This window comes from Belonocnema kinseyi, chromosome 4 (assembly GCF_010883055.1).
Source record: "Belonocnema kinseyi isolate 2016_QV_RU_SX_M_011 chromosome 4, B_treatae_v1, whole genome shotgun sequence".
In the NCBI taxonomy this organism is placed as follows: Eukaryota; Metazoa; Arthropoda; class Insecta; order Hymenoptera; family Cynipidae; genus Belonocnema; species Belonocnema kinseyi.
Window position 1 is genome coordinate 67262857 of NC_046660.1, and position 27908 is coordinate 67290764.

The 27908-nt window shown below is 27.7% G+C and overlaps 1 protein-coding gene across 1 annotated transcript in view; it reads right to left on the reverse strand.

Moving 5' to 3' along the window:
- Window positions 1-2537: 2537 nt before the first annotated feature.
- The window catches only part of LOC117170644 (SWI/SNF complex subunit SMARCC2), a 35446-nt gene continuing 10075 nt past the window's right edge, over window positions 2538-27908 (reverse strand). Inside the window, exons 5-9 of the mRNA XM_033357555.1 lie at window positions 22946-23173; window positions 20160-20747; window positions 16079-16836; window positions 10654-10994; window positions 2538-3708 (exon numbers count right to left, since the gene is read on the reverse strand). Of these exons, the coding sequence (XP_033213446.1) occupies window positions 3280-3708; window positions 10654-10994; window positions 16079-16836; window positions 20160-20747; window positions 22946-23173 (2344 nt within the window). The 3' untranslated portion in view covers window positions 2538-3279. The remainder of the gene's footprint in view (window positions 3709-10653; window positions 10995-16078; window positions 16837-20159; window positions 20748-22945; window positions 23174-27908) is intronic.

Here is a 27908-nt window from a genome sequence, read left to right on the forward strand (position 1 = left end):
TAAAAAAGTTAAATTTTCAAATAACTAGCTGAATTTTCAAATAAAAAATATCAACTTTCAACCAAAAATAATACAGTCAAATTTTTAGATAAAAAAATAAAATCATTTTCAACCAAACTTTTGAATTTTTAATAAAAATTATAATTCATCAATTGAAATAGTTTAATTCTAATCCAAAAAGACGAATTTTCAACTAAAATGATCAATACTTAACTGGAATAGCTGATTTTTTAAGCAAAAAGATAAATTGTAAAAAAAATATTAATAACATTTTCACTTAAAAAAAAATAATAATTCTCAACCAAAAAGATGAATTTTCAACTAAAATGATGGAATATCCAATTGGAATAATTAGTTACATTTTCAGATAAATAAAAAAAATTGTAACCACAAGAAAACTAATTTTTAAATAATAGTTACACTTTCAAATAAAGTGATTAATTTTTAACTAAAACGATGAATCCTCTACTGGAATAGTTGAATTTTAAACCAGAGATGAATTTTCAATAAAAAATAATAATTTCTACCAAAAAGGACAAAGTTTCAACCAACTAGTTGAATTTTTAACTAAAAAATATCAACTTTCAACCAAAAATAATACAGTCAAATTTTTAGATAAAAAAATAAAATAATTTTCAACCAAACTTTTGAATTTTTAATAAAAATTATAATTCATCAATTGAAATAGTTTAATTCTAAACCAAAAGGACGAATTTTCAACTAAAATGAACAATATTTAACTGGAATAGCTGAATTTTTAAACAAAAAACATTAATAAAAAACATTGTAAAAAAAAATATTAGTCAAATTTTCAGTAAAAAAAGAAACTAATGTTCAACCAAAAAAGATGAATTTTCAACTAAAATGATGGAATATCCAATTGGAATAGTTAGTTACATTTTCAGATAAAGAAAACATTTTTTAACCAAAACAAAACTAATTTTTAAATAATAGTTACATTTTAAAAAGAAAAGTAATGAATTCTTAACTAAAACGATGAATCCTCAACTAAAATAGTTGAATTTTAAACAAAAAAGACGAATTTGCAATAAAAAAAAAAAAATTTCTACCAAAAAGAACGAATTCTCAACTGAAAAAGGTAACTTTTCAAATAAAAATGGAATAGTTAAATTTTCAGTTAAAAAAAGTAATTTTGAACTAAAGTGATTAATTTTTAATGAAAATGAAAGGAGATTCAACTGGAATAATTACATTTTTAGTTTAAAATAATTAATTTCCAATAAAATAAAAAATTGTGAACCAAATAGTTAAAGTTTAAACTATTGGGAATGGTGGTCTACCATTTTGCCACCTGGTGCCGAAAATTGGAACTAGAAGGAGTAGGTACGATTTTAAAGATGTATTTTCCTTTTTGCACAAAAGTGTTTTTACGATTCTTTTGTGAAGTTTAAAACAATGATTGAAATACTAAAAACAAATCTTCATAAAAAACATTTCGTTTCAGATAGAATTTCCACCTTATAAAGTGAAAAAACACATTTTTGTCAAAAAGGTTAAAAAAAAAACAACAATTATTAATGTATTTAGCGACGAATTTTATCCAAATTATGCAAAAAATACGAATGATAGACGATTGGAATTGAAATAGCAATTCTCACCTATCTTTTAGATCAGATTTTTAAATAGTAAATATTTCATGTGTAAATCAATAAAAATGTATTTTGAATTCATTTTTGCTTTAAAATAAGGCCATTTAAGTTTATAATCTGTTGAAAATTACAATAAATAGTACAATAATTTCTTTTTATTAGAAGAATATTTCTGTCAAAAATTATGTTTTTTCACTGTATAAGATGTAACTTCCATTTAAAACCATCTGTTTCCGTTAAAGGCTTATTTGTACTATCCAATAAATACTTTTAATTCCAAAAAAGAAAATAGTTAAAACACTTTCATGCACAAATTAAAATGCATATTTAAAATTGTACCTAGTCTTTCTAGTTCGGATTTTTGTCACCATGTGGCGCATCGCAGTTTAACCATTCCCAATAATAATTAATTTCTTATTAAAAAAAAAATTAATTTTCAGCCAAGGAAAAAAAATTTTCAACAAAACAGCTCAGTTTGAGTTGTATTTTCAACTATTAAATTTTTTTTGGTCAAGAGAGCGAAAATATTACCAAAAAACGGGTACAATTTAAACAAAATACATGCAGTTACAACGAGATACCTGCACTTTCAACTAGAAACGATAAGGATAGTTGCATTTTCAGTTGAAAAAATTAATTTAAAATTTTTTTTAGCGAAATAGTTAAATAAACTAATATAGAGCTACTTTTACGAATGAAGATTATTATTATTGAATTTTATAATGCAAATATGAAATAAAAAATTTAATTAAATAAAAAAATTTCCTGACAATTGCAGGTTTTCCAGGTAGGGTAGACATCCTGTATTCATGAAAAAGAATCGCTTTATTGTAGAAGCGGAAAGATAAATGTGACTTGAATGAAGTCTCCAGAAGCAAAGTCTTATTTTACCCCTTTCTAGGTCTAAATTGAAAATTAATCTCTCACGTATACACAATATATTGTATATTTTACATGATAGTAAGTCGATTACAATGCGACGAATTATACTGTAAATACAAATTCCAGGAATACATACGAAAACCGGCACAATGAAAGGACATTCTTTAAAAACAAAGTTTTCTAGTTATTAGTGATTTATTCAGAAATGCCTTTAATTATAGTAGTAACACACTCTACCCTTAATTGGAAACACCCAAATGTCAGTAGCTAAAGGGCCATTTTGAAATTCTACTTCACACGACGCGAATAAAATTCGATTCAACTTCCTCTCATTATTTAATAACGCTCACTCGACATCCAACTCAAGTATAATTGCACGCCTTTCATTCCCATCGAAGCGATGCCTCAATTCTTAAAATTTATTATACAAATAAAACGAACAACTGTTTCGTTTTAAGTTTCCCTGTCTCGAAAGGTAGAAAAGTAATATAAAGTTCAGCAATCTGAACCGTTGCGCGATCTATCAAACTTGGAAAATTGTTGTCTCTATTCCTTTTGTTCTCGTCAGCAGATATGAAATCCGAGCTGCAAGATTCTGGACAATCTGACGGTACTGAGTGAACATCAAAATGCAGATTGCAGACAAAATAGGTCGAAGTATACAATAATTAAAATCACTAATGGAATTAAGACAAAAAATCTTGCATTAAGCGACAAAGTTCTCATCTCGACATAAATTAATACGCATATACCTCACCACGTGTTTGGTCACTTCTCACTCGATGGATTACGCCTGCTGAGGAGGAGTATGGGGCGGAGGTTGTTGAGCCGTCGCTTGTGGACTTGGCGGTTGTTGCTGCTGTTGAATCAGATGCTGATTTTGCTGCTGTTGCTGCTGCTCTTGAGCTAACCTCTGGTGCGCCTGCTGTCGGGCTCGGAATTCCGCAGCTTTCAGCTGTTCCAGGTGGAATTGCTGTCTCTCGGTGATGAGTTGCTGCCGCTGATACTCAAGACCCTCGCGCTCGCGCTCCATCGTCGTTTCAAGCTCCTCAAAGTGACGCAATTTTATCTCGAGCTTTTTCATTTGAGTTTCAACAAGCAGAGCGACCAAGGACTTTATTTTTCTCTCCTCGACAGCGGCCAAGTGTTTCGCTTTCACAGCAGCAGCGGCTAGAGCTGCAGCTGCCGCCGATTGCAGTTGGGCGTCCCTCACGACCTGATAATAAATACAATTTAATTCAAATTTAATTTAATTTATTACAGGGTATCTACTATAAGATCCTGGTAAAAATTTCCAGGACAAAGCCAGGTTCTTTCCAGGTATTTCAAGGTTTTTTTCGGGTATAATTTTTCATAATGCGGCGCCATTCAAATATTTAGCATTTTTCTAAACAACCGAGTCGGAATACGTATATAGTTTCTCGAGTTTATTATACATTGTTTTCCAGTTTCTAGAGATTCAATTAACATGTTTAATTTATAAAGCTATTTAGAAGTTTAATTCTGATTTTAACTTCTTATCAGTGCATATTTAGGTAAAATGAATAAACCGCTTCAAATTCATTTAAGTCAAAATATTGAATTTTTAATATAGATGAAATTTGAACAAAATAGTAGAATTTTCAATCAAATAAGAAAAAATCCCGGTCATTTCTCGAACTGAACTGCAAATGAAAACACTCAAAGTGAAAATCTTTGAACTTAAACTTTTAAAATTAAAATGTTGTTTATTCAACAATATTGTATTCAAATGCTCAATAGTTTACACGTATAAAATGGAAGCTACTAACACTTTTTAAATAAAAAATTTTAAATTAAATGTAGTTGAACTGCCAAAATAAAAAATTTTTAACTTTTATAAATTGTACAGTTCAAAGATTCAGATTCAGTTCCAAAAATATAAATCCATAGAATTGGTTAAAAAATTTTAATTTCTCGTTTTTAATCCGAAAATTTAGTTCTTTTCAAAAAAGTCCCTGTTCATATCCATAATTTTAATACTTTTCGAAAAGTGATCATGTCAAATCATTGTAAGAATTAGATTCTTTTTATAAATTTCCCCGCCCCAATTCATAATTTAAAATGTTTTTGGAAAATACCTCGCTTCAAAACAGAATAATAATTTTGTTTGAAATATTCAATTTTCCATTGACAATTTTTATTCTCCTGGATAAATTCCAGTGCCAACTCAAAATTGGTTAAAAATTGAAAATTTGTTGTTCAATATCGGGATTTTAATACTTTTCGAAAATCCGCCGTTTCAACTAAGAATTAGAATTTTTCTTTAAAATTCCTTGTTCCAATTCATAATTTTAATTTTTTTTCGAAAATATCCCATTTCAACTTATAATTAGAACTCATTCTTTAAAAAAATGCCCTGTTTTAGATCGGAATTTATTTAAATTTTAACATTACCTGCCCAAAAAATATTTCCTGTCCTAATTCAGAATTTTGTTTCTTTTTGAGAATTTCCAGCTCTAGCTCGGAATTTTGTTAAATTTGAAAATCTCCGCTTATAAGTCACAAGTATTATTATTCTAAATAAATTCTAGCTCCAACTATAAATTTGTAAAAACTTAAAAACTCCCTATTCAAATTAAAAGTTAAATTATTTTAATTTTAAATACATTAAAAATCATTAAAATACTTCAAAATTTTATTTCAAAATCTTGAAACATCCACATGCGTTCTAACATTTTTTTTTTTTAATTCTGTTAAATTAAAGAAATTTTCTTAAAATTTTCCACATTCATTTTTGAGAATTTCGTAAATCGTTATGAATCTTTCTTAAATATTCTCTTAAAATTATTTTATTAAAATAAAAAATACTTTTAGATTTTCCTAGGAAATGCTTTTTGTTCCCCTGAAGCCTGTAAACATTCTTAGAAAGCTTATAAATTTATTCTTCAAAATCTATATTTTCTTTTAATTAGGCCGTGGGTTATTTGCACTGAAATTTTTTGGTTGAATAGAACAATTAAAATGATAACGTTCAAAATTTGGTGTTTTGTTTATTTTTGAATATTTAATTTATAATTAATGATTTTAAATGAACATTCAGATATTTCTAAATATTAGGTAACTGTTCCTTTTCTTAATTGAAAAATTACAAATTGCAGGGTTTAAAAATGAAATATTTTAGAGTGAAATTATATTTGAAACTTAATAAAAGCCTTTACCTATAAATATATAATTTTGAAGTTAAATTAAAATTAAAAACAGGTTATAAATTTCCAATGTGGCATTTACATTTGTTTAACTAATAAGACTTTCCAATTGCAACATTTTCATTTTTAATGTTAAAATCGGGACATTCTATATTTGTAAACTGATTCCGAATCGTCTTGTGCAATCAATTTTATTATTCACTTTTCAAACCTTTCATTTTAATTCAATTTAAATAATCATTAATTAAATCATATTTACAATTGATAAACTAAAAGTGTTTTTTATCAAAAATTTTCGATTTGAAACGCTTCTAATTTTTAATTGTTTAAGTCTTTAAAACTGAATGATATCATGATTGATAAAGATCACAATTAAACTAATTATTAAAGAAAATTTTAAACAAAGTTGAAAGGATATTTTTTTCTAAAAACTAGTAAAATTCCAGGTCAAACAATAAATTAACGGTCATTTCCCAGTTTTTCCTGGTCTCATAAAATTCCCGGTGATTTCCCGGTCTAGCGACCACCCTGTGAATTTTTAAACAAGAAGATTAACTTTCTATCAAAAAAGAAAATTTTTCAAATAACTACATAAATTTTCAAAAAGATAGTTTACTTTTAAACAAAAAAATGAATTTTTAACTAAAATGATTATTATTTAACTGGAACAGTTGAATTTTCAACAAAAAGATAATTTTTTACTGAATAAGATTAATTTACTCCAAAAGCTACAAATTTTCAAAAAAATACATGAACAGTTGAATTTTCAGTAAAAAAAATCATGTTTAACCAAATAGATGATTTGTCAATTAAAATAATGAATCTTTAACTGGAATAGTTGAATGACAAAACAAAAAGATGAATTTTCACATGAATCTTTAACTACACAACTAGACAACGAAATATTTTTATTTTCGAATGAAAAATATTAACTTTCAACTATGTAATATTAAACTGGAATAGTTACATTTACAGTTTTAAAAAATTGCCTTAAAAAAATTCAACAAAATAGTTAAATAATCATAAAAAAAATAATTTTCGGCAAAAGAAAATACAAATTTTCAACAAAAAAGCTCATTTTTCAAACAGAGATGAACTTTTAATTACAATGATGAATCTTCAACCAAGTAATTAAATTTTCATCCCGAAAAATATGAATTCTGAACGCAAAATGTATTAGTTGATATTTCAAACAAATTTAAAAAAATGTTATCGAAAACTGAATTCAATCAAAAAAGAAGAATTTTCAACATGAGATCCATTGTTAACTAAGAAACATTTTTCAGCAGGGTAGGTACTCCGTAGTATTATCAGGATTCGGACTCGTTCCATGAATAAAAAAAAAGATAGCTGTGGCATACATTTTGAAAAATAATGATACAAATAATTTAAATACAGGACTCCGACTCACTAAAGAGATTAAAAATAGTGCAAATAGTGTGACAAAATAACAAAAAATAGTGAAAGTTCAATCTGTTTTATAGAATTATTTTGATGAAAATTCAACGTTTTTGTTGCAAACTCATCTTTTTGGCATGCAAATTCAACAATTTGTTTGCCATTATAAATAAATAAATTTGACCTTTTATGTTCAAAATGAAACCGGTTAAAAATTAATCTGTTTTTGTTTAAAGTGAATTTTTTGTTAAAAATTTACAATTTGATTGAAAATTGATGTATTTTAGTGAAAATTCATCTTTTTTGGTTAAAAATCAAGTCTTTTGTTAATAAGTCGTCTTTGTTAGTTAAATATAACTGTTTTTAATATGAATTGAAATTCTGTTTTTTGTTAAAATATAAACTTAAATTTTTTGCTGAAAATTCATACTTTTAAGTTGAAAATTATACTCCTGGGTTGAGGGTTGAACTACTTTCTTAAAGGTTAAGTTTCTTGGTTGGTGATTCATAATTTTAGTCATAATTTCAATTTAAATTACATTCTCTCCAATGAAAAGTTATCTACTCCATTTTTTGTTACAAATTGATCTTTTTTGGCTTCATTTTTGAACAACCTGGTTTTAAAAATATAGAAATTAAAAAAAAAATGTAAACTAAAAATTCATAAAATAAAATTTGGAATGATATCTCATCCACTGTTTAAAGTGGTAACTTGAAAAGTTATATAATATGTTTTTAAAAAATTTAGTTAAACATGAATCTGTTTCGGTTGAAAATTCAACTGTTTTTGTTAGTTTTAGTTTTGTTAGTTTAAAATTAGTTTTTTTTTATTTTAATTGAAAATTAATTCTTCTAAATGAAAATAGAACTATTTCATTTTTGGTTAAAAATTGATATTTTTAAGTTTAAAAATTTGTCTTTTTTATTAAAACTTCATTTTCGTGATTAAAAATTCAACTACTTGGTTAAAAATTTACATATTTTGTTGAGAATTCATCTTTTCTTTGCAGGAAATTAATCTTTTGTTTTAAAAAATCAGCTTTTTGTTTGGAAATTTAACTATTTTGTGGAAAATTAATCTGTTTTAGTTGAGGATTCAACTCTTTTGTTGGAAATTCGCCCTGTTTAATTTGATTCAAGTGTTTGTGATTTAAAATGAAAATTTTTTTTCATTAAAACATCAAATATTACAGTTTTTGTTGAGAATTCATTTTTTTACATTAAAAATTCAATTTCTTGGTAGAAAGTTAAACTAATTTGTTAATCCACAAGAAACAGTAAGGCCCCCCCTCCCCTAACCCGGTAAAAACTTATTTTTCGATAACACCTGGATAAATTCAGAAAAAAAACAATTAGTCGGCAAAAATCACGTAAGATATGGAGAGAAAAAAACTACGTAATTTATGGAAGGCTCCTAATCAGCTTTTGAGACAATTTTCCGGTATGCTGTGACTTGTTGATTCGTGACAATTATGAGAAAATAGTACCTTTATTGTAATTTTTTAAAATCGAAATTGTAACAAAATAGTGTAATCGCTTTAAAAAAGTGTTAAATAGTGACAATATTGTGGTGAGACCGAGGCCCGCAACTTAAAGAGCAACAATTCTCAAGTATATTAAAAAAAAATTACGAATAACTACGCTCACTCGGAAAATAGTGCATTTTGAGAAAACTTTCGGTTAATTTAAGAAAATTCACGGGTAATCTTCGAATGATTTTAACACGTATAAAATTCTTATTGAACTGTGAAATATGGGTTCCCTTATTTTCACCAGAGAATGATATATCCAAATTCCAAATCTTCCTAAAACAGGGTTACTACAAGAGTCTAATTGCAAAATTTACAGGTGTAATTTTGAAAAAATTCCGAGTCTACCTTTTTTTTTTAATTCAGCAAATGAAATAAAATTGTAAGAAATTATAATGTAATGATAATGGTTTATGAATAATTTTTCTTGAATTCAAAGCAATTTTCAATAATATTTTTATCAAAGTGAAATTGAAAATTCTGTAATCATATCCATGTTTTTTTTTATTACTTTAAGAACAATTATAGTCGAAATATTTATGCAAAGATTAGGATTATATTTGAAAATTATAGTAACCTAAGAAAACTCGGAAATTTTTAACAAAGTTAAAATAAAGCTTTTAGAACGCAAGAACTAATAAAATTGTCTATATTAAAATTTATCAAAATTTAATCAGTTCACGAATTTCTTCTTTTCATCAGTTCACGAAGTTCTTTTTGATTCTCCCATTGAATCTCCCATTTCTTTTCATTTAATTCTTACACTTTATCTGATTTTTGCCTTTTCCTTAAGTTTTATTTTCCAATTTTCAAATATAGAATTCGCTATAAAATACTAAATTACTAGGCTTTGAAATAGTGACGATTAAAGAAGTTCCAGGCATTTTTTCAAAATTCCATGACTTCCAGGTTTTTCAGTCATTTTTTTAAAATTCCATGACTTTTCCAGGTCTTCCAGGGTCTTGTAGCAACCCTGTGAAACAATGACCTACTATCGGCGAGAAAATTCGATTCCTCTGGCTTTGACGTTGAATAAGTATGTGAAGAAAAATGGTAGGTTAATGAAAGAGGTATCGTTTTAAAGATGCAAATGTTGTACGTTAATGAGCCGAAAACTAATATTCCAAAAAATTATTTGTAGCTTACAGATCTGAAAATACGATGAAAAGTGAGGAAATTTGATGGCTTTTAAAAACAGTGAACTTTGAAGCATAGTTTTTTATTGAAAAAATAATAAGAAAAATCTGAAAAAATTCATGGTGGTACATTAAACATTTCTGAAAAGATTGCCGTCGAAAAATTTGCAAAATATAAATTGTGCCTCCGAGCCTCATTCTGGCCTTCAAACCCTTTCCCTGTGTTGAGGAAAACCGAGGCCGATCCCCTAAAAAACCCGCACCACGCTGGGCTGTCGCACTTGCTTTCCTATATAAAAAACTGACTTCAAATATCGCAATTTGTACAAAGACAACAAGAAGCACATACTTCCTTCAATTGTTAATTATTACAGATAGTTCAACTAACTGCCTACAATTTAATTTACTTCATTATCTTCATTAGAGCTGAAGATAGTGCGCTCGCATATTTATTGACAAAAAAAGAACAATTATTTATATTTTGTAATTTTTTCGACGGCAATCTGTTCAGAAATGTGTAATGTACCACCATGAATTTTTTCAGATTTTCCCTATTATTTTTTCTATAAAAAACTATGCTTTAAAGTTCATTATTTTTAAAAGCTATCGAATTTCCTTACTTTTGATCAGATTTTCAGATCTGTAAGCTACAAATAATTTTTTGGAATGTTACCTTCCGGCTTAATAGCGAACAACATTTGCACCTTTAAAATGAGACCTCTTTCATTAACCTACCATTTTTTCTTCACACACTTATTCAACGTCAAAGCCAGAGGACTCGAATTTTCTCGCCGATAGTAGACTTTTCTTGAAATATTGCCTGATTTGTCAGATGCATTGAAAATATTCCAAGTTCGTACAATTTTAAACAGGAAAATGAATAAATAGTGGCATCTATACAAAAAAAATGGTCATAGTGTTTTAATCTTACTTTGTCTTTCTTCTCCTTTGCTTCACCCTCTTCGCCATCGACCTTGGCTTTAGGATCCTCCTCGCCTTCTTTAGTATCCACATCCATCTTTTCGGGTTGATCCCTTTCATTTTCGGGAGTTTCCTCCTTCTTTGGAGGGACTGCTGATGATTGTTCACTTTCCACTACCTCTTTCGGTTTCTCTGGCTCTTCTTTCTTGGTTTCTGGGGCTGGGTGTGGAGAAGTAGCTGGTGTGGCATTTGCTGTTCCTGTTGCGGAAGTGGAAGAATCCTCTGGAGGTTCTGGTGGGCCAGTTCCAGCGATTCCTGATTGAGCGAGACCAGCGGCTGGATCGAATTTGCCTGAAAAATAGTTCCAAATTGGTTCAAATTAATCATAATTTCTCTGAAGATAAACACATGGCAAGCCTCACAAAAGTCCCAATGGAATACAATTTTCGTCAAGCTCATAGGGTACTTTTTTCGCATGATAAATGATTTTTTCAAGATAAATGCATAAGGCTTCAAAACAATTCAGGTTCATTTTAAAAGAATTCAAGTGAATTAGAACAAATCGTTGAAATCATAAAAATTCCATTGATTCACGTAAGATTAAAATGAATTTAAAGTAAACGAGAAGATTTTTATGAAATTCATACAAATTCAAGTTGAATTAAAAAAATCAAATGAGTTCAAAACAGTTTAAAAATATGAAAAAAGCTTGATTGAATTCAGTACATTTGAAATGAGCTTCTAAAATGCAAGGTAATTCAAAAGAATTGGATGAAATGCCTAAGAATTCAAGTAAATTTAAGATAATTCCAAAAAATTTAAAAGAATTCAGAGTGAATTAAAAAAATTCAAATCTCTTTGAATCTTTGAAACCCAACTAATTTCTAACAAAAGAAGTGACTAATGACTACGATAAGATTCAAGTTAAGTTGGAAAGAATTCAAATGAAATGGAAAAAAAAAAATTTTAATACAAAATGTTTAATAAAAAGTTCCATTAATGACAATAAAACTTGAGTAAATTTAAAAAAGTTTAAGGGAAATGAGAAAGTTGGGATGAAACTCATTAAAAAATCAAGTTGAATTTAAAAAGCAATTAAGTGAATTGAAACAATTTAAAAATATGAAGAAAGTCAATTAATTGAATAGAAATGTGTGAACTTAGAAGAATCCAAAAGAATTCAGGACAAACTAAAAATAATTCAGGGCAAATTCCTAATGAAATGCAAAAAATATTTGAAAATCTCTTTAAATCTTTGAAAACCTACGAAATCCGCAACTTCTTGTGAATAAATTCTTTGGCACTCATTAAAAAAGATTTATAAAATATATCTTTGCAGTTAATAATTTAAATATCTTATTGAAACTGTATCTTATTTGGTAGAAAATTCATCTTTTAGGTTTTAAATTGAATTACTTTGTTAGGAATATTTTTTTATTGAAAATTGATTGCTTTAACTGAAAATTAACTTCTGCTATTTTTTGTTAAAATATCTTTTTTTAATGAAAAAAAAACTATTCCAAAAAAAATCAGGATAAATTAATAAGAATTCAGGGCAAATTCCAAAGAAATGCGAGAAATATTTGAAAATCTCTTCAAATCTTTGAAACCCTACGAAATCCGTAACTTCTTGTGAATAAATTCTTTTGCATTCATTAAAATATTACAATTCCTGAAAATGATTAAAACCCTTGAAATGGTTTAAATCTTTTGAAAATAACCTGGAATCTTTTAAAATATGCGAACACATTTTAAAGTCGTTGAAGTCCTTTCAAAATATTGCAAATCCTTTAAAATCCTATAAAATGTTTTGAAATCCTTTTATCATTTTATCAATAGATCCTCGGTATCAAATAAGAAATCTACAGAATTAAACAAAAAATCAACTGAATTAGGCAGGATTATGTAAATTTAGAAGAATTCAAGTGAAATAAACAGATTCAAAGGAATTCCAAAGAATTAGCAGAATTTTCGATAAATTAATAAGAATTCAGGGCAAATTCCAAAAAGTAATTTAAAAACTTTTCAAAGCTTTGAAACCCTACAAAATACCTTGAAATATTTCCAAACAAAAATCAAGACAATTCAGAAATATTAATAGACCTGAATTGAATAGTGATTAGCCTATGCGTTAATTTGTTAAAAGAAAAGTGACCAATGTAATCTTTTCATTTAAAAAAGTGATTAAAAAGTGATTTGAGAAAAAGAGCAAATGCTCTCGAGATTATGCTCATCATTTAAAGTTTAACAGATCATTTAAGAGAATTTAGAACATTTATTGTTTAAACAAATGTCAGATAATTTCATAAAGCCAGCGAATGTCAGGGAAAACCTGATAAAGTTAAGCAATTTTCGAAAAACTTTTTTTTTTGTTCAAAATTTAATTATTTTGTTGAAAATTTATCTTCTTAGTTTGAAAATTCGAATTTGTGGGATAATATTTAAGCGCCTTGGTGACTAATACCTCTTTTTCGTTAAAAATTCAAATATTTGGATGAACATTCATGCACTTTGTTGAAAATTCGTATATTTTGGAAGAAAATTGATCTTTTCGGTTGAAAATGAGTTTTTTTATAATTTAGAATTAATTTTTTTTACTGAAAATGTAACTGTTCCATTTTTTGTAGAAAATTGATCATTTATGATAAAATATAATTTTTATTGGTAGAGAATTATACTATATCGTTGAAACTTTACTTTGATTTAATTGATAAATAAGTTTTTTTACTGAAAATTGAATTATTCCATTTTTTAATGAAAATTTATCTGTTTTGGGTGAAAATTCAAATGTCAAATTTGTTGAATACCCGTAATTTTTGGTAGAAAAAATTAGTTGAAATTTCATCTTTTTGGTTGTAAATTAATTTCTGTGGTTGAAAACTAAACTATTTTATTGAAAATACATTTCTTTTTTGGCTTAACATTTATTTTATTAGCTGAAAATTTAAGTATTTTATTTTTAGTTGAAAACTGATTCATTTTGCTAAAAATTCGCTTTTTTTGTTTAAAATTTACTTTTTTAACTGCAAATTGAACTATCCTAGTTTTTGTTTGTAAAACTTTTTTTATAATATTTACAATCTTTTTATCTTTTCAGTTGAAAATTTAAATATTTTATTGAAACTGTATCTTTTTTTGGTAGAAAATTCATCTTTTAGGTTTTAAATTGAATTATTTTGTTACGAATTGATTTTTTTTATTGAAAATTGCTTGCTTTAACAGAAAATTAATTTCTTCTATTTTTGGTTAAGAAATATTTTTTTTTATGAAAAAAAAATATTTTGTAGAAAATTCGTTTGTTTTCATTGGTTGATAAACGATATTTTTTAGATGAAAATTCACGTACTTTCTTGAAAATGATTCTTTTTTGGTAGAAAATCAATCTTTTGGGTTGAAAATTCAACTAACTATTTGATTTAAAATTAATATTTTGGTTGAAGATTCGCCATTTTAGTTAAAAATTCATTTCTTACGTTCAAAATTTATCTGTTTGATTTGAAAATTCAACTGAAAAGTGTTTAAAGTGTATTTAGAAACAAATTTTTTTTCATTCATATTAATAACCTTCTACGTGTATGGTTGGTTTTATACTTATAAGAATTTAGAAGTTGGGATATTGTAGCAATCCTGAATAAGGCAATGTTTAATGTGCATAATATGCTTTCCATTAATTTGACTTCTTTAACCTTTTAAATTAAGCACCCTTTCCAATTTGAATCGATACATTTTTCCGCGAAATTTAAATACTGTAATTATTATCGATAAAGATAGAAAATACGATTTTTTAAATCCAAAGGTCGAGCATATTCTCATCCTCGTGAGAATTTTTCCGAGCACTTAAACTCTTTAGAACACTAGGTAGCCCTGACTATTTTTTTACAGTTTCTTCTTATCAAATCAAACAAAAATCAGCCAGAAATGTTTGTAATTGAGTTACAAAGAGACTCATGAAGCCAACTTTTTAAAGATAATTTGTTTAAACATTCTTTTTAAAACAAAATATGATCTTTCGTGAATATAAGATTTGGGGTCATAAACTAGATAAAGCATATAGAATTCCAGGAGTTTGAGGCATAGCTGATTCTAAATGTTCCATTAGTTTTGCAAAATAAATTCTAAAATATAATTCTACTGGAAAAAAGATGTCCGAAGAAGTATATTTTATATTTAAAATACAATTTATTACAACCATATGACTAAATAATTAATTTTGCATAATCTATATTAAATCTTAATAAGGCTTTTAACGTCTAACATATGTTAACTAAAGGGTTTTTCATGCGATAATTTCAAGTTTGCCATTAGTTTTGCAAAATTTTTTTTTAACTATTTGTTTAAAGAAATTATTTTGAAAAATTTGGCTTCACGAGTCTCTTTGAAATTCGTTTACAAACATTTCTGGCCAAATTTTGTTCGATTTTGTTAATATTTGCGACCTGTAGGTGGTTTTGAACATTCCGTCCACAATGTGCGTTATCACGCGGGGCACGTTGTCACATTGACTTTATTTAACAAATTAATAACTAGAGAGCAGCACTGGTCATTTCCGCACCGTGTCTGTTTATGCCAACTTTTGGTATGTTAAAAGTGTTATGATTGCATCAGCTGTGCTGACGGAAAATCAAGTTGAATATTTTCTTCTGCCGTAAGTAAAATTTTATCTCTGAGTTTTTAGCAACTAGACAATAAGTATATTTTTCATGAATAGCAAAACTTTATATCATCTTAAATATGTACTTTCACCTATCACGTGCAATAGTTAATCTAACAAATATCTTAAATGTGACTGCCGTAAGCCTGTTTGACTTGAAAAAATGACACCGGGACATGTCAGAAATTTCACGGGACACGCTGTCACAGCTCCGAAATTTTCTAAAAAATTCATAAATGATCAGCGAATTTTTCACAGTTCTTTTACTTTATGACCCAAAGACTGTAGCATTTCACAGCGTCAGACATTCAAATTAAAAGTGTATCGATAAGTTGAGGTATTCAAACGAAATTTTTGTAGTAAATTAAGATTAAAATAATGAGTTTCTTACACTTTTTTTTAATAATAAAACGTTTCTGTGGAAAATTTGACTTGTTTACATTGCGGCCCACTACTATATGTTATTATTTTACTCAAACAAAGTTTGGACAAAACTTTTCATGCAATTAGATTTGATCGGACAACATGCCCGGGGTACGGATGACCTTTCGTTATTTATTGTTAATAAATAACTGAGGGTTTATTTGAAACTTGAGTGTATCGCAGTTTTCTTAATTACCAAATATAAAAAAAAAAAAAGAAAAATCGTCTAACAAAATGTATGATAACGTGCCGCGGTCTACCCTACCATAGGGACAAAATATTGAAAATAGAGTACTTCTGAGACCTTAACTGAATATAGCGTGACATGGAGATAAAAGTGTATTGAAAGGTTGAAACTCACCATCAGAATTAGCGCTCGCCTGTACATTCCTCAAATGCTGATCGAGCAAAGCTGCCGGAACCTGATCCTTAATAGCCGCGAATTCTTCCATCGCTGCCTTTGCGGCACTAGCAGCTACTCTTGGATCCACTACAGAAGCCAGGAAAGCGACGGTACTCATGACCGGGTTTCCAGCTTTCGAGAAAGGAATTGGCTGGTATCCCAACGGTCCCAAACCTTCAGGACCACCTTCTTCCAGGTAGGGGTCCTCAATCGGGAGTCGCAGGAAATGCAAGATGCACTCATCCTGTGTCCTGGACCCAACGTGTTCGCAAACTTTATTCCAGTCATCCTTGTGAAGCTCTAATCCCTCTAGAAGCAAAAGCGTCTCCTGCTCCGTCCAATCTCGAGTTGCGCTCGAGGCCTGTTTGTTCTTCAGAACAGCTGGCTTTCGTGAATACTGATCTACCTTCAAACCAAAGTTGGTCATAGCACCAGCAATAGGTTTCTCGTCTCCTGCAACACCGAGTGGTGTCGCAGGTTTCTTCTCCAGATCAAGCAGCGTTTTGGCTGCGGAAGGCTGTGGAGTTTTTGGTGGATTGGGGTTGACAGGTGCCAAACCGGAAGGTGTATCGGAGAGAACATGGAAATGGGAGGTTGGCGGTGGTCCCATTGGTGTAGGTCTTGATTCCGCGTCCACTTGGTAATTAATTAAACCCCATTGTTCTAGAAAAGCGTGGACGCGCATTATCGCACATACGTCACCTGCTAAATTTCGCCTGTAAATATAGACAAATGGTTTACACACTCTCTTTAAAGAGAGAAAAAATTTGCCCCAACACCTTCAAAAATTCAGGGTCTACTCAATTCTTGGAAAAAAAATTCGTGACAATTCCAAGTTTTTTTTCTCATGCATCTCAAGTTTTTTACGGGTATACTTTTTCGTGAGTTTATTATAATTCTTTATAGTTTCTAGGGATTTAATTGATATTACGATACATTGTTCAATATTTTAGCACGATAGATTAAATAAATAATTAAATAAAGCTAAAAACATAATTATTTCTTGAATTTGTCCCTAAAGTTCATGAATTTCAATAAAAATTCAAACACACTTTTATTTTATCTCCTTATACTTAAAATCTAGTACATATTTGGTTTAAAATAACGTGAGTAAGATATTAAAAATCAATTTAACTCCCTTCAAATTCTTAACTTTTCAAGCAGAAATTTGGTTTTTCAACAAGAAAGATGAATTTTTTACCAAATAATTGAATTTTAAACTGAAAGGATTAATTTTCTATCAAAAATACGATTTTCCAAAAGAGCACATCAATTCTCAATCAAAGAGTTGAATTTCTAACTGAAAATGATCAATTTAAAAAAACTGAAATTTGAACTAAAAAAACCCAGTTTTTATCCAAAAATGGAACAGTTAAATTTTCAATTAAAAAAATTATTTTTCCACAAAAAACAGAGTTATTAAAAAAATGTAATTTAACTTTTAAACAAATAGTTTTATATTCAACCAAAAGATGAATTATTTATCAAAATGATCATATTTAATTGGAATACTTGAATTTTTGAAGCAAAAAAATGAATTTTCAATATGAATTTTTAACAAAAAAGTTGAATTTCCTACTAAACCATACCAATCTTTAAACCAAATAATTAAAAATTTCAACCAAACTAATGTTTTTTCCAACTAAAATTATAAATCCTTATCTGGAATAGATCAACTTTAAACAAAAAAAATTATTTTTGAGAAAAGATTTTAATTTTGAATCAAGTAGTTTTATTTTTAACCGAAAAGATGAATTTTCTACCATAAAGATGATTTTTCAATTAAATACATTTTCAACTAAATAGTTGAATTCCAAACTAAAAATGATCAAGTTTCAACCAAAAACAGAATGGAAGAATCATTTGACCAAAGAAGACGAATTTGATGGAAAATACATGAATTTTAAATTAAAAAGATAAATTGTCAAAAAACAATTAATAGTTAAATTTTCAGTTGAGAAATTCATTTTCAACCAAAGTGACGAATTTTCAACTAAAAGTATGAATATTTAACTAAAAAAAGTTAAATTTGAAACCAAAAACATGAATTTTCAACTAAAATGATGAGTTTCCAACTAGAATAATTATTAATTTCCAACAAAAAGGTTAGTTTTCAACCCAGAAGATTAATTTCTACCACATAAGTGAAAATTTTCAACTAAAAAAGATCATTTTTCATCCAAATACTTAAGAGTTACATTTCCTTAAAAAATTATTTTTCTACGAAAAAAAAGTAAATTTTGAAACAAAGTATTTCAAGTTGCAACCGGAATTGTTCAATTTTCGGTGAAAAACTTAATTTTGAGCTAAAGAAAAAACAAATTTTCAATAAAATAATCCATTTTTCAACTAAGGAAATCAATTTCCAATTAAAATGGTGAATCTTTAGCAACTAAAACGAACGAATTTTTTACTCGATACTACAATTTGCAACCAAAAACAAAAAAGTGGAATTTCCAGTTTAAAAAAATCGATTTCAAACCAAAAAAAAAAAGATTTTTCAACCAAATAATTCAGTACAGTAATATAAAGCTACTTTTATAAATGAAGAATAATTGTTATTCAACTGAATATTGAGATTTAAAAAAATTAGGCAGCGAGCGAAAAAATTCCCGCACAAGAGATCAAAAATAAAGTAAATAGTGTGAAAAATTAACAAAAAAGTAGTGAAAGTTCAATCTTTTCGATTGCAAAGTATCCTAAGCAATTTTTGATTAAAAGTTGTAATATTTGGTTCAAAATTGAATTATTTTGATAAAAATTCGACGATTTTGTTGAAAATTTAACTTCTTGGTTGAAAATTCGCCTTTTTAGCTTAAAAAAATCCACAATTTGTTTGCAATGTTCTTATTTTTTAACTAACTCTCTTTTTATTAAAAATTCATCCATTTTGTTAAATATTAGATTTTTTGTGTAAAAAATCAATTCTTTCTATTTAAATTTTACCTTTTCTGGTTGAAAATAAAACAGGTTAAAAATTGATGTATCTTGTTGAAAATTAGGTTCTTTTTTTATAAAAATCAAGTCTTTTGTTAAAAGTATAAACTATTACATTTCTCGCTGAAAATGCATACTTTTCAGTTGAAAATTCAACTCCTTGCTTGAAAATTAAAACAAAATTCGCTTTCTTTTTAATAGAAAATTCTCTTTAATGAAAATATAACTACCTCCTTTTTGGTTAAAAATATTAATATTAATATTTTTTTGGTTCAAAAATTCGTTTTTTTTTTTTAAATTAAAAATTAATTTTCTAGGTCAAAAATTCAACTGCTTGTTAAAAAATTTACATATTTTATTCAGAATTAATCTTTTTTGGTAAGAATATTTTTGTTTAAAAATGTAACTATTTTGTTGGAAATTCGTCCTTTTTAGTGTCATTCAACTGTTTCAGGGTGGACGTTTTAATCGATGAAAAAATTCCCGGTTCACAAACATTTTTTACGGTCAATTAAATTAAAAAATTCGAACTCTAAAGATAATCATTTTTCCATTTGAATTAATGAAAAATAAACTGTAAATTAAAGCTCTCAGGACGGATCTATTAATGTTTAAACTTTTAAAATTGAAGTTCAAAATTCTTATAATTAAAAATTTATGTATTCAAGGGCCCAACAAGGGTTGCTAAAAGATATCATTTCCCTGACAGGAAAGTATTAATATGCCAAACAAAATAGTGAAACAAGCCAGAAAAATGCACTTTACACGACAGTATGGATTAATTAAATGTATCAAAACTATAAGTAAAACAAATAACTACAAATAAAAACTTAAGAATCGAATTCTATTTTTAAAGAATGGACATTGAAAAAATATTTATATTGATATTAGGAAGTGTTTCCAAAATAATATTAAAACATTTCAATTTCTATTTTCCCTGACATGTGGCCACCCTGATTAATAACTTACACCTATAAAGTGGAAAATACAAACATTCAATGAAATATTGTGATTAAACAAAAAAAAAAAGAAAATTACGCACGCTCGCGAAAAAATTCGCGGACTTTGAAAAAACAAGACACGCTGATTATTTATAACTCACCTGCACGCTGTCGACGTTATGTACTCCGTAGGATTCAATCGGTAGGTATCAATCATGAAATTCCGATAAGCGAGATAAATCTCCGGAGTCTTGGACTTATTTTTTCCATTGAAAAACTCGTAGAGAGCTCGTTTCTCGATAGTGTGGATAGAGTTGTAGTCGAACCAAGCCGAGTAACTGGGCACAACAATGTGGTGAGTTTGTTCAGTGACATTGTCTTCCGGTTCGTCGCTTTTACTTCCCTCGCCACGCTCTTTGCTCGATCCTCTTTCCTCTCGATCTTGGGCACTGTGTGCACTATTTTTGTCACCTTCAGAAGGTTCGTCGAGATCTGCCATGTTTCCTGATTTGAGAGGCTGGAGTTCGTTGTCCTGCTTCTTGTTGGTCGAGACACTAGTTCCACCTGTAGAACCTGGGCCTGAGACTGATGGATTCGTAGGTGTGGCAACGACTTCGACAATTCGAGGCTCGGCGGGAGGATCTTCCATACCTTGTGTCAAGTCCTCTTCTTCATCGCCACCACCACGAGTTTTCTTCAGGGTCGCGGAAGCCGAAGGTGTTCCCTGAATGCCTGAAGGTCCTCGACCACTGTAAAAATAATCAAACTTAAACAAGGTGTAAAGCGATTCCTTGGTACAAAATTCAAGGTCTTTTCCAAGTTTTCCAGGTCAAGATGTCAAGTTCTTCCCAATCTCCTTTTTTTTACATCAAATAACTGTTTGTTACACATGTTAAAGATGAAACATTTTATTTTTTTTATTGGCCCACAATTTCTAAAGAAAGCAGAATCATAAATAAACAAATTCTTAATTTTTTGCGAACATGAGTCGTCTTTGTGAAATCTGTGGGAATATTTTTAAATCTTTGTAAAGTCTTTGAAATTGTTGAATTTTTTTTTAATATTTGTGAAATTTTTGAATTCGCTGAAATGTTTTGAAGTATTTCAAATCTTCTTGAAATCTTATAAATATTAGTGTAAATTGTGAGAACTTTTGTGTTCGTTTAAAATCATTGAAATTTTGTTAATACTTGAAATCTTTTGCAATCCTTATTTATAAATTCTTTGAAACACTTGTGAAATGTTTGCTGCATATTTTTTATTTATGCGAAATGACTGGCGTACTGTACCCTCTTTAAAATCTTTGAAATTCTTCAAATCTTTTAAAATCTTTATGGATTCCTTTAAATATTTGTGAAATCTAACAAAAATATTTTGTGTTTGGTTGAAATCATTGAAATGTTTGAAATTTTTGTAACAACTCTATAAAAATTTGATGAAATTTTTTAAATAGTTTTGAAATTCTTTATATCCATTTGAAATCATTAAAATATTTGAAATCTTTGTAAAATCTTCTTAAAAATTTGAAATCATTGCAAATCCTTGAAATCGTCTGAAAGTTTAAAATCTTTGTGAAATGTTTGGAATGTTTTTAAAATCTTTGAAATTTTTGTGCAATTTTTTGAAATATTCTATAAAAATTTTAAAATGTTTAAAATGTTTTGAAATATGATGTAATGTACTCTTTTTGAAATATTTAAATTTGAAATTTTGATTGAGAACTTTATGAAATATTTGAAATATTTGTGAAATATTTTTCATATAAAATCATTAATATAATTGAAATCTTTTAAAATTTGGTTAAAATTATTGAAATTTTTGTGAAATGTTTTGAAATCTTTGTGAAATCTTTTGTTTTATTTTTAAATCATTGAAACCTCAAATTCATTGAAACCTTTTGAAATTGTTTAAAATCTTTGAAATCTGGTGTAATATAACCTTGTTAAAATCATTGTAAAATGTTTTTAAATGTTTGAAAATTTGGTTAAAATATTTGAAATCCTTGACATATTTTAAATATTTGTGAAATCTTTATTTAATCTTTCTTTGTGAGATCTTTTGTGTTCGTTTGAAATATTTGAAATCTTTTAAAATCTCAAATTAATTGAAAATTAAAAAAAAATTTAAAACCTTTGAACTCTAGCGTGAATCCTTTTGAAATCCTTTTAAATTCTCATAAAATGTTTGAAATCCTTGCAATCTTTTGAAATTGTTTTAAATGTTTGAAATGTGGTGCACTATACCCCTTTGAAATCTTTTAAAACTTTGGTAAAATCTTTGAAATCTTCTGAAATGTTTTTAAATATTTCTTTAATCTGAGTTTATGAAACCTTTTGTGTTCGTTTGAAATCATTGAAATCTTTTGAAATCTCAAATTTATTGCAAATTTTTGAAATTGTTTAAAATCTTTGAAATCTGGTGTAATGTATCCTTTTTGAAATTTTTGAAATCTTCTGAATTCCTTATGAACTCTTTGAAATATTTGTTAAATCTGCTATAACAAAAACCCCTTTTAAAATATTTAAAATCCTTAAAATTTTTTGAAAGATTTAAAATCACTGTGAAATCTTCTCTACGCGCCTTTGTCAAATCTTTGAATCCTGTATAAGTCTTTGAAATACGTTAACTTTTTTCATAATGTTTAAAATCCTTTTAAATATTATAAAAGCTTTGAAATCTGTAGAATTATTTTGTACCCTATTGAAATCTGGTGTATTCTCAAAAATCGAGTAGTCAATCCACCGAAAACTTTTTTAAAGGCAAAAAACAAAAATTCAAATTCAAGGTCCTCGTGAGAAATTCAAAGAAATTTCCGGGTTCTCAAGGTTAATGAAGCAATTCAAGAAAAATCCCAGGTTTACAAGGGTTTCAAGGTCGCTAGGCACCCTGTTAAAATAAGTCTAGATTTTGTTATGATCGAGTGTAAATTCTGGGGAATTTTCAATACCTTTTGCGTTTGCCTAATTTTGGTGGAGGAGTGGGCGATCTCTTCCTCTTTGGTTTCTTTGAACCAGTTGGTGGATGAGTAGGTTGAGACATTAGGTCTTCAACGGAGAGTCTGTATTTGTGAACTTTCTTTTGTCCGTTGTCGTCAACTTCGTAATCTTCTTCGTTCATCCATTCGTTATATTGGTCCAAGTCCAAGGCCCAAGTAGCGGATACTTTGTATGTCGTTCTGTAACATAAAACCAATTTTTAAATTGAATTCGTTATTCTAGAATACAAATCGCTTCAAAATATTGCACTGCAAACGGTAGACCCGAGCAGTACAGTAGTTCAATTTGAGACAAAAAAGGAGATTAAAAATGGTTGTTATTGATTATTACAATTATTGTATACCACATAGGTATCTCGTGAATATTGAACGAGAGTGCAGTTCAGCACTTCCTACCGACAAAAATACAGAAGAAAAAATCAAGAAAATTAACGATTAAAAAATAGATAAACATAATTTAAGAAAACTTACGTTTGCATTTGTTTCTAAAGTATTTTTATAAGTTTAAAGCTCTTAAATGTTCAAAGAATTTTTTAATGATAAGTTAAAAATAAATAAGAAAATTTTGAGCATAACAATCAACTCCAAATTAAGAAGACTTTATTAGGGGGACTTAACAAACGCTATTTTTTTGCATAATATTTTTGATTTCCAAAATTTTGCTTCTACAAACACAACTAACATAATTTTCTTTGATATTCGGTTTCACATATTTTATGACGTGTTTTAAAAGTATTAAAAATGAATGCAATTTCCTATTTATTATCCACTTAAATGCTAACTGAATTATTTAAAGAACACAATCACAAAATCCAACTATATTTGGTTTAAAAGTCTACTAATATTTTGTTGCCAAAATTCAACAATTTTGTTTAAAAGTCATCCTATTTGTTTTAAAATTTACTTATTTGCATATAAAATTAGGCAATTTGAATTAAAATTTAACAATTTTGTAAAAAATTTATCTTTTTTCAGGGTTAAATTTAAACCATTTTCATAGAAAATTCGATTATTGGGTTGGATATTAAATTTATTGTTAAAAATGTATCAATTCGGCTTTATTGAAAATGCAAGAATTTTGTGAAAAAATTATCTTTTTCAGGTTTAAAATTAAACTTTTTTGTAGAAAATTCGACTATTTGGTTGGAAATTAACTTTATTGTGAAAAAAGTATTATTTTTTGGTACAAATTTCATGTTTTTTGTTGTTAAAAATGCAACTGTTTGGTTGAAAAATAATCTGAGTTGGTTATATTGAAAATTGACCTTTTTCGGATGAATTCAACTGTTTTTAATTTAAAACATGAACTATTACAGATTTTATTATTGATGTATGTTTTTTTGACCAGGGAAATTAGTTAATAGTTTAAGATGATAATTTTGTTTGTCTCTTTGGTCAAAATCAATATTATTAAAATATTGATTAATTTTTAAGATTGTGAAGATTTTTAACATTGTTACAGATTTTGTTAAGAATTTATCTTTTTTGGTTAAAAATTTAACTATTTTGTTAAAAATTCTTTTTGTTTTTTGGTTTAACATTTATCTATTTAGTTAAAAATGTACCTCTCTTGTTCCGAATTCGTATTTTTGGCTTGAAAATTGAGCAATTTGGTTGAAATTATTTTTCTTTTTCGACACGAAAAATCGCTTTTGCTTCAAAATTCTTCTTATATACAACAATTTTATAAAAAAAGTCTTCCTTTTTGGTTGGAAATTCGTCTTTTTTGTTGAAAATTAACCATTTTGGTAGACAATTTCATCACTTTTTTAAAATTATTTTCATTTTGAAAATTCACATGTTCTTCTTGAAAATTCAACTGTTTTCCATTAAATTTGGTCTTTTTAATTTGAAAACTCAATGGTATGATTGAAAAATAAATTTTTATGTTAAAAAGTCGTCTTTCTGGATACATGAAACTGTTTTCTATTTTTAATTAGATTTATTGTTTAAATATAAACTATTACATTTTTCGTTGAGGATTCATCTTTTTTGGTTGAAAATTAAACTATTTGGTTAAAAGTTTAATTATTTTGGCAAAAATGATTATTTTTGGGCTGAGGACGCATAATTTTAGTTGAAACTTAATTGCTTTAGTTGTGTGTATGCAATATTGTTACTTGAAATATTAGGAATTTGAAGCATTTTGATTTAAATTTAATATTACTACCTACATTAATTTTATATCAAAGAATCAAGTTCTCTATTTTCAATCGGAAGTCAAGCTTTTCCTTTTTATAAATGTAAAAAATAAGCAATTTCATTTCTTATTGATCAAATTTTTGGTGAACATAAGCCGTCTTTGATATCCTTGAAATGTTTGTGAAATCTTGAAATTTCTGTAAAATCTTTTGGAATTTTTATGAAATCTTGTTTGTTCGCTTAAAATCATTGAAATTTTTTTAAATCTTTTAAAACTTATTAAAACCTTCTGAAATAGTTTAAAATCGTTTAAATGTTTGTGAAGTCTTTTGAAAGCTTTAAAATCTTTGGAAATGATCGAAATCTTTGTGAAATCTGGTGTACTGATGCCAAAATGGTGAACATCTAGTGTACACAATCTGGTGTACGGCTTTTTCAAATCTTTGAAATCCTTATCATCTTTATAAAACGGTCGAAATATTTTGAAATATTTTTGAACATTTTTCAAATGTTTGTTTGTGAAATATTTATTTGTGAAATTTTTTTTTATTCATTGAATTATTTTAAAAAATTTCAAATCTTCTAAAATGTTTTGAAATCTTTTGAATTGTTTCAAATCTTTGAAATCCTTTAAATCTTCTGAAAGTTTTAAAAGCTTTGTGAAATTGTTCTGAAATATTTGAATTTGACGCATATTCGAAACTAATAATTTTTATAATTTGTCAGTTGAATATCATAAAAAATTTATACTTTAACATTCTATATTAGCCATGACGAAATAACAAAAATTGTGTAATTATTTACAATATTAAAAAGAAATGCCTAGCAATCTCTTTATTCTCTAATTTGTAAAAGATAAATTATTGGGAACGTTGGTCTACCATTTCGCCACCTGATACCGAAAACTGGAACTAGAAAGAGTAGGTACAATTTTAAAGTTGTACATTAATTTTTGCATAAAAATGTTTTTACGATGGTTTTCTGAAGTATAAAACAATGATCGAATACTAAAAACAAAACTTCATAAAAAACAAATAGTTTTAGATAGAATTTCCATCTTATGCAGTAAAAACACATTTTTGTCAAATAGGTTTAAAAAAAATTATTTCTCTATTTCATATAAGTTTCAAGGAATTTAAGTTTAAATAAACACTATGTAATTTATATAGCGACAAATTTTATCCAGATTATGCGAAGAATACGAATAATAGACATTTTAGGGCGGCTGTTTTAATTCAAGAAAAAAATTTCCGGTTCGCAAAAAACTTCATGGTCAATGTAATCTAAAAAATCGAGCTCTAAAGCTAACCATTTTTCCATTTGAATTCATCAAAACTGAGCTGCAAATGAAAGCACTCAAAGTGGAACTTTTGAATTTCAAACTTTTAAAATTGAAGTTTAAAAGTTTTTTAATTCAATAATTTTATATTCAAATCTGATTCAAATGCTCAATAACACGGCCACACAAAAAAAAATAAGTGTGCAGATCTGGTAACAAGACACACGTACTCCTATGGATTTTGGGGCGCTAAATTCAAATTCGGTATCAAAAATCACCCATTACGTAATGGTTGAGCCATAACCTCAAAAAATGACGAAAAATCATGCGCTGAGGCAAATAAATTTAAAAATAATGCCAGTGATGCAAATTTTCACTTCAAAAACATGTCGACAACTGTGAAGGATCAACCCTTGCCTGATATCAACTTATTTAACATAACTTTACCCAACAGAACCTGACCTCACCTAACCTGAATTAACAAAAATTTATTGAACTACACGTAAAGCTCTGGAAGCATATTTTCCCCGTAGCAAATGTGTGGTACATCGAATTGGGTCAACTCGAGCCTAACCTAGAAATAAATCTAACCTAGCCTAACCTAACCTCACGAAACACAATTAAACTGATGTGTTGACCCGTTGTGTTTTCGGTACCGTTTCATTCAGCTTCGGCTTAATCTACAAAAAAGGTCAAACCTATCTTAACCTAAAAAAACCTGACCTAAGCTAACCTAACTTAACGTAACACAATTAAACTCATTTTGTTGTCCCGTTGTGTTTGCGGTACCGTTTCATTCAGCTTCGGCTTAATCTATACAGAGGTTTAACCTATCCTAACCTAACAAAACCTGATCTAACCTAACTTGCCGAATGAAATTCAACCACATGTGTAGCTATGTAAGCGTACGGTTCTCAGTCTTAAATGTGTGCTATATTTAATAGGTTAACTCGATCTTAACCTAGAAATGAATCTAACTTAACAGAACCTAACGAAATTTTATTAACGTAAACACAACTTAAATTGTTCCCGTTGTAACACAATAAAATTCATTGTACTACAGGTGGTTAAAAATTTAGACGCACATTACTCATTTGAAGAAACTTAGAACTACAAGTAGAATTGACCCCATTTCAATTAATCTGACAATGTTTGTATCAATTAAAATGTAGAACTATAACTTAAACATGCAAATGAATAAAGAGTTTTATTCAAAAATTTTTTCTCTCTGCTTTTCTTAAACTTAAGGGATATATTTATACTATCTTTCGTGTTTACATTTTATCTTGCTTTTTATCGTAATTAAATTGATTTATAGACCTACTTCAGTCTATTTTTTGCCTGCTATAACGTGTCCTTTTTTCTTCATTTGTAGGTTAAAACCGAGTTAACCTATTAAATATAGCACACATTTAAGACTGAGAACCGTACGCTTACATAGCTACACTTGTGGTTGAATTTCATTCGGCTAGGTTAGGTTAGGTCAGGTTTTGT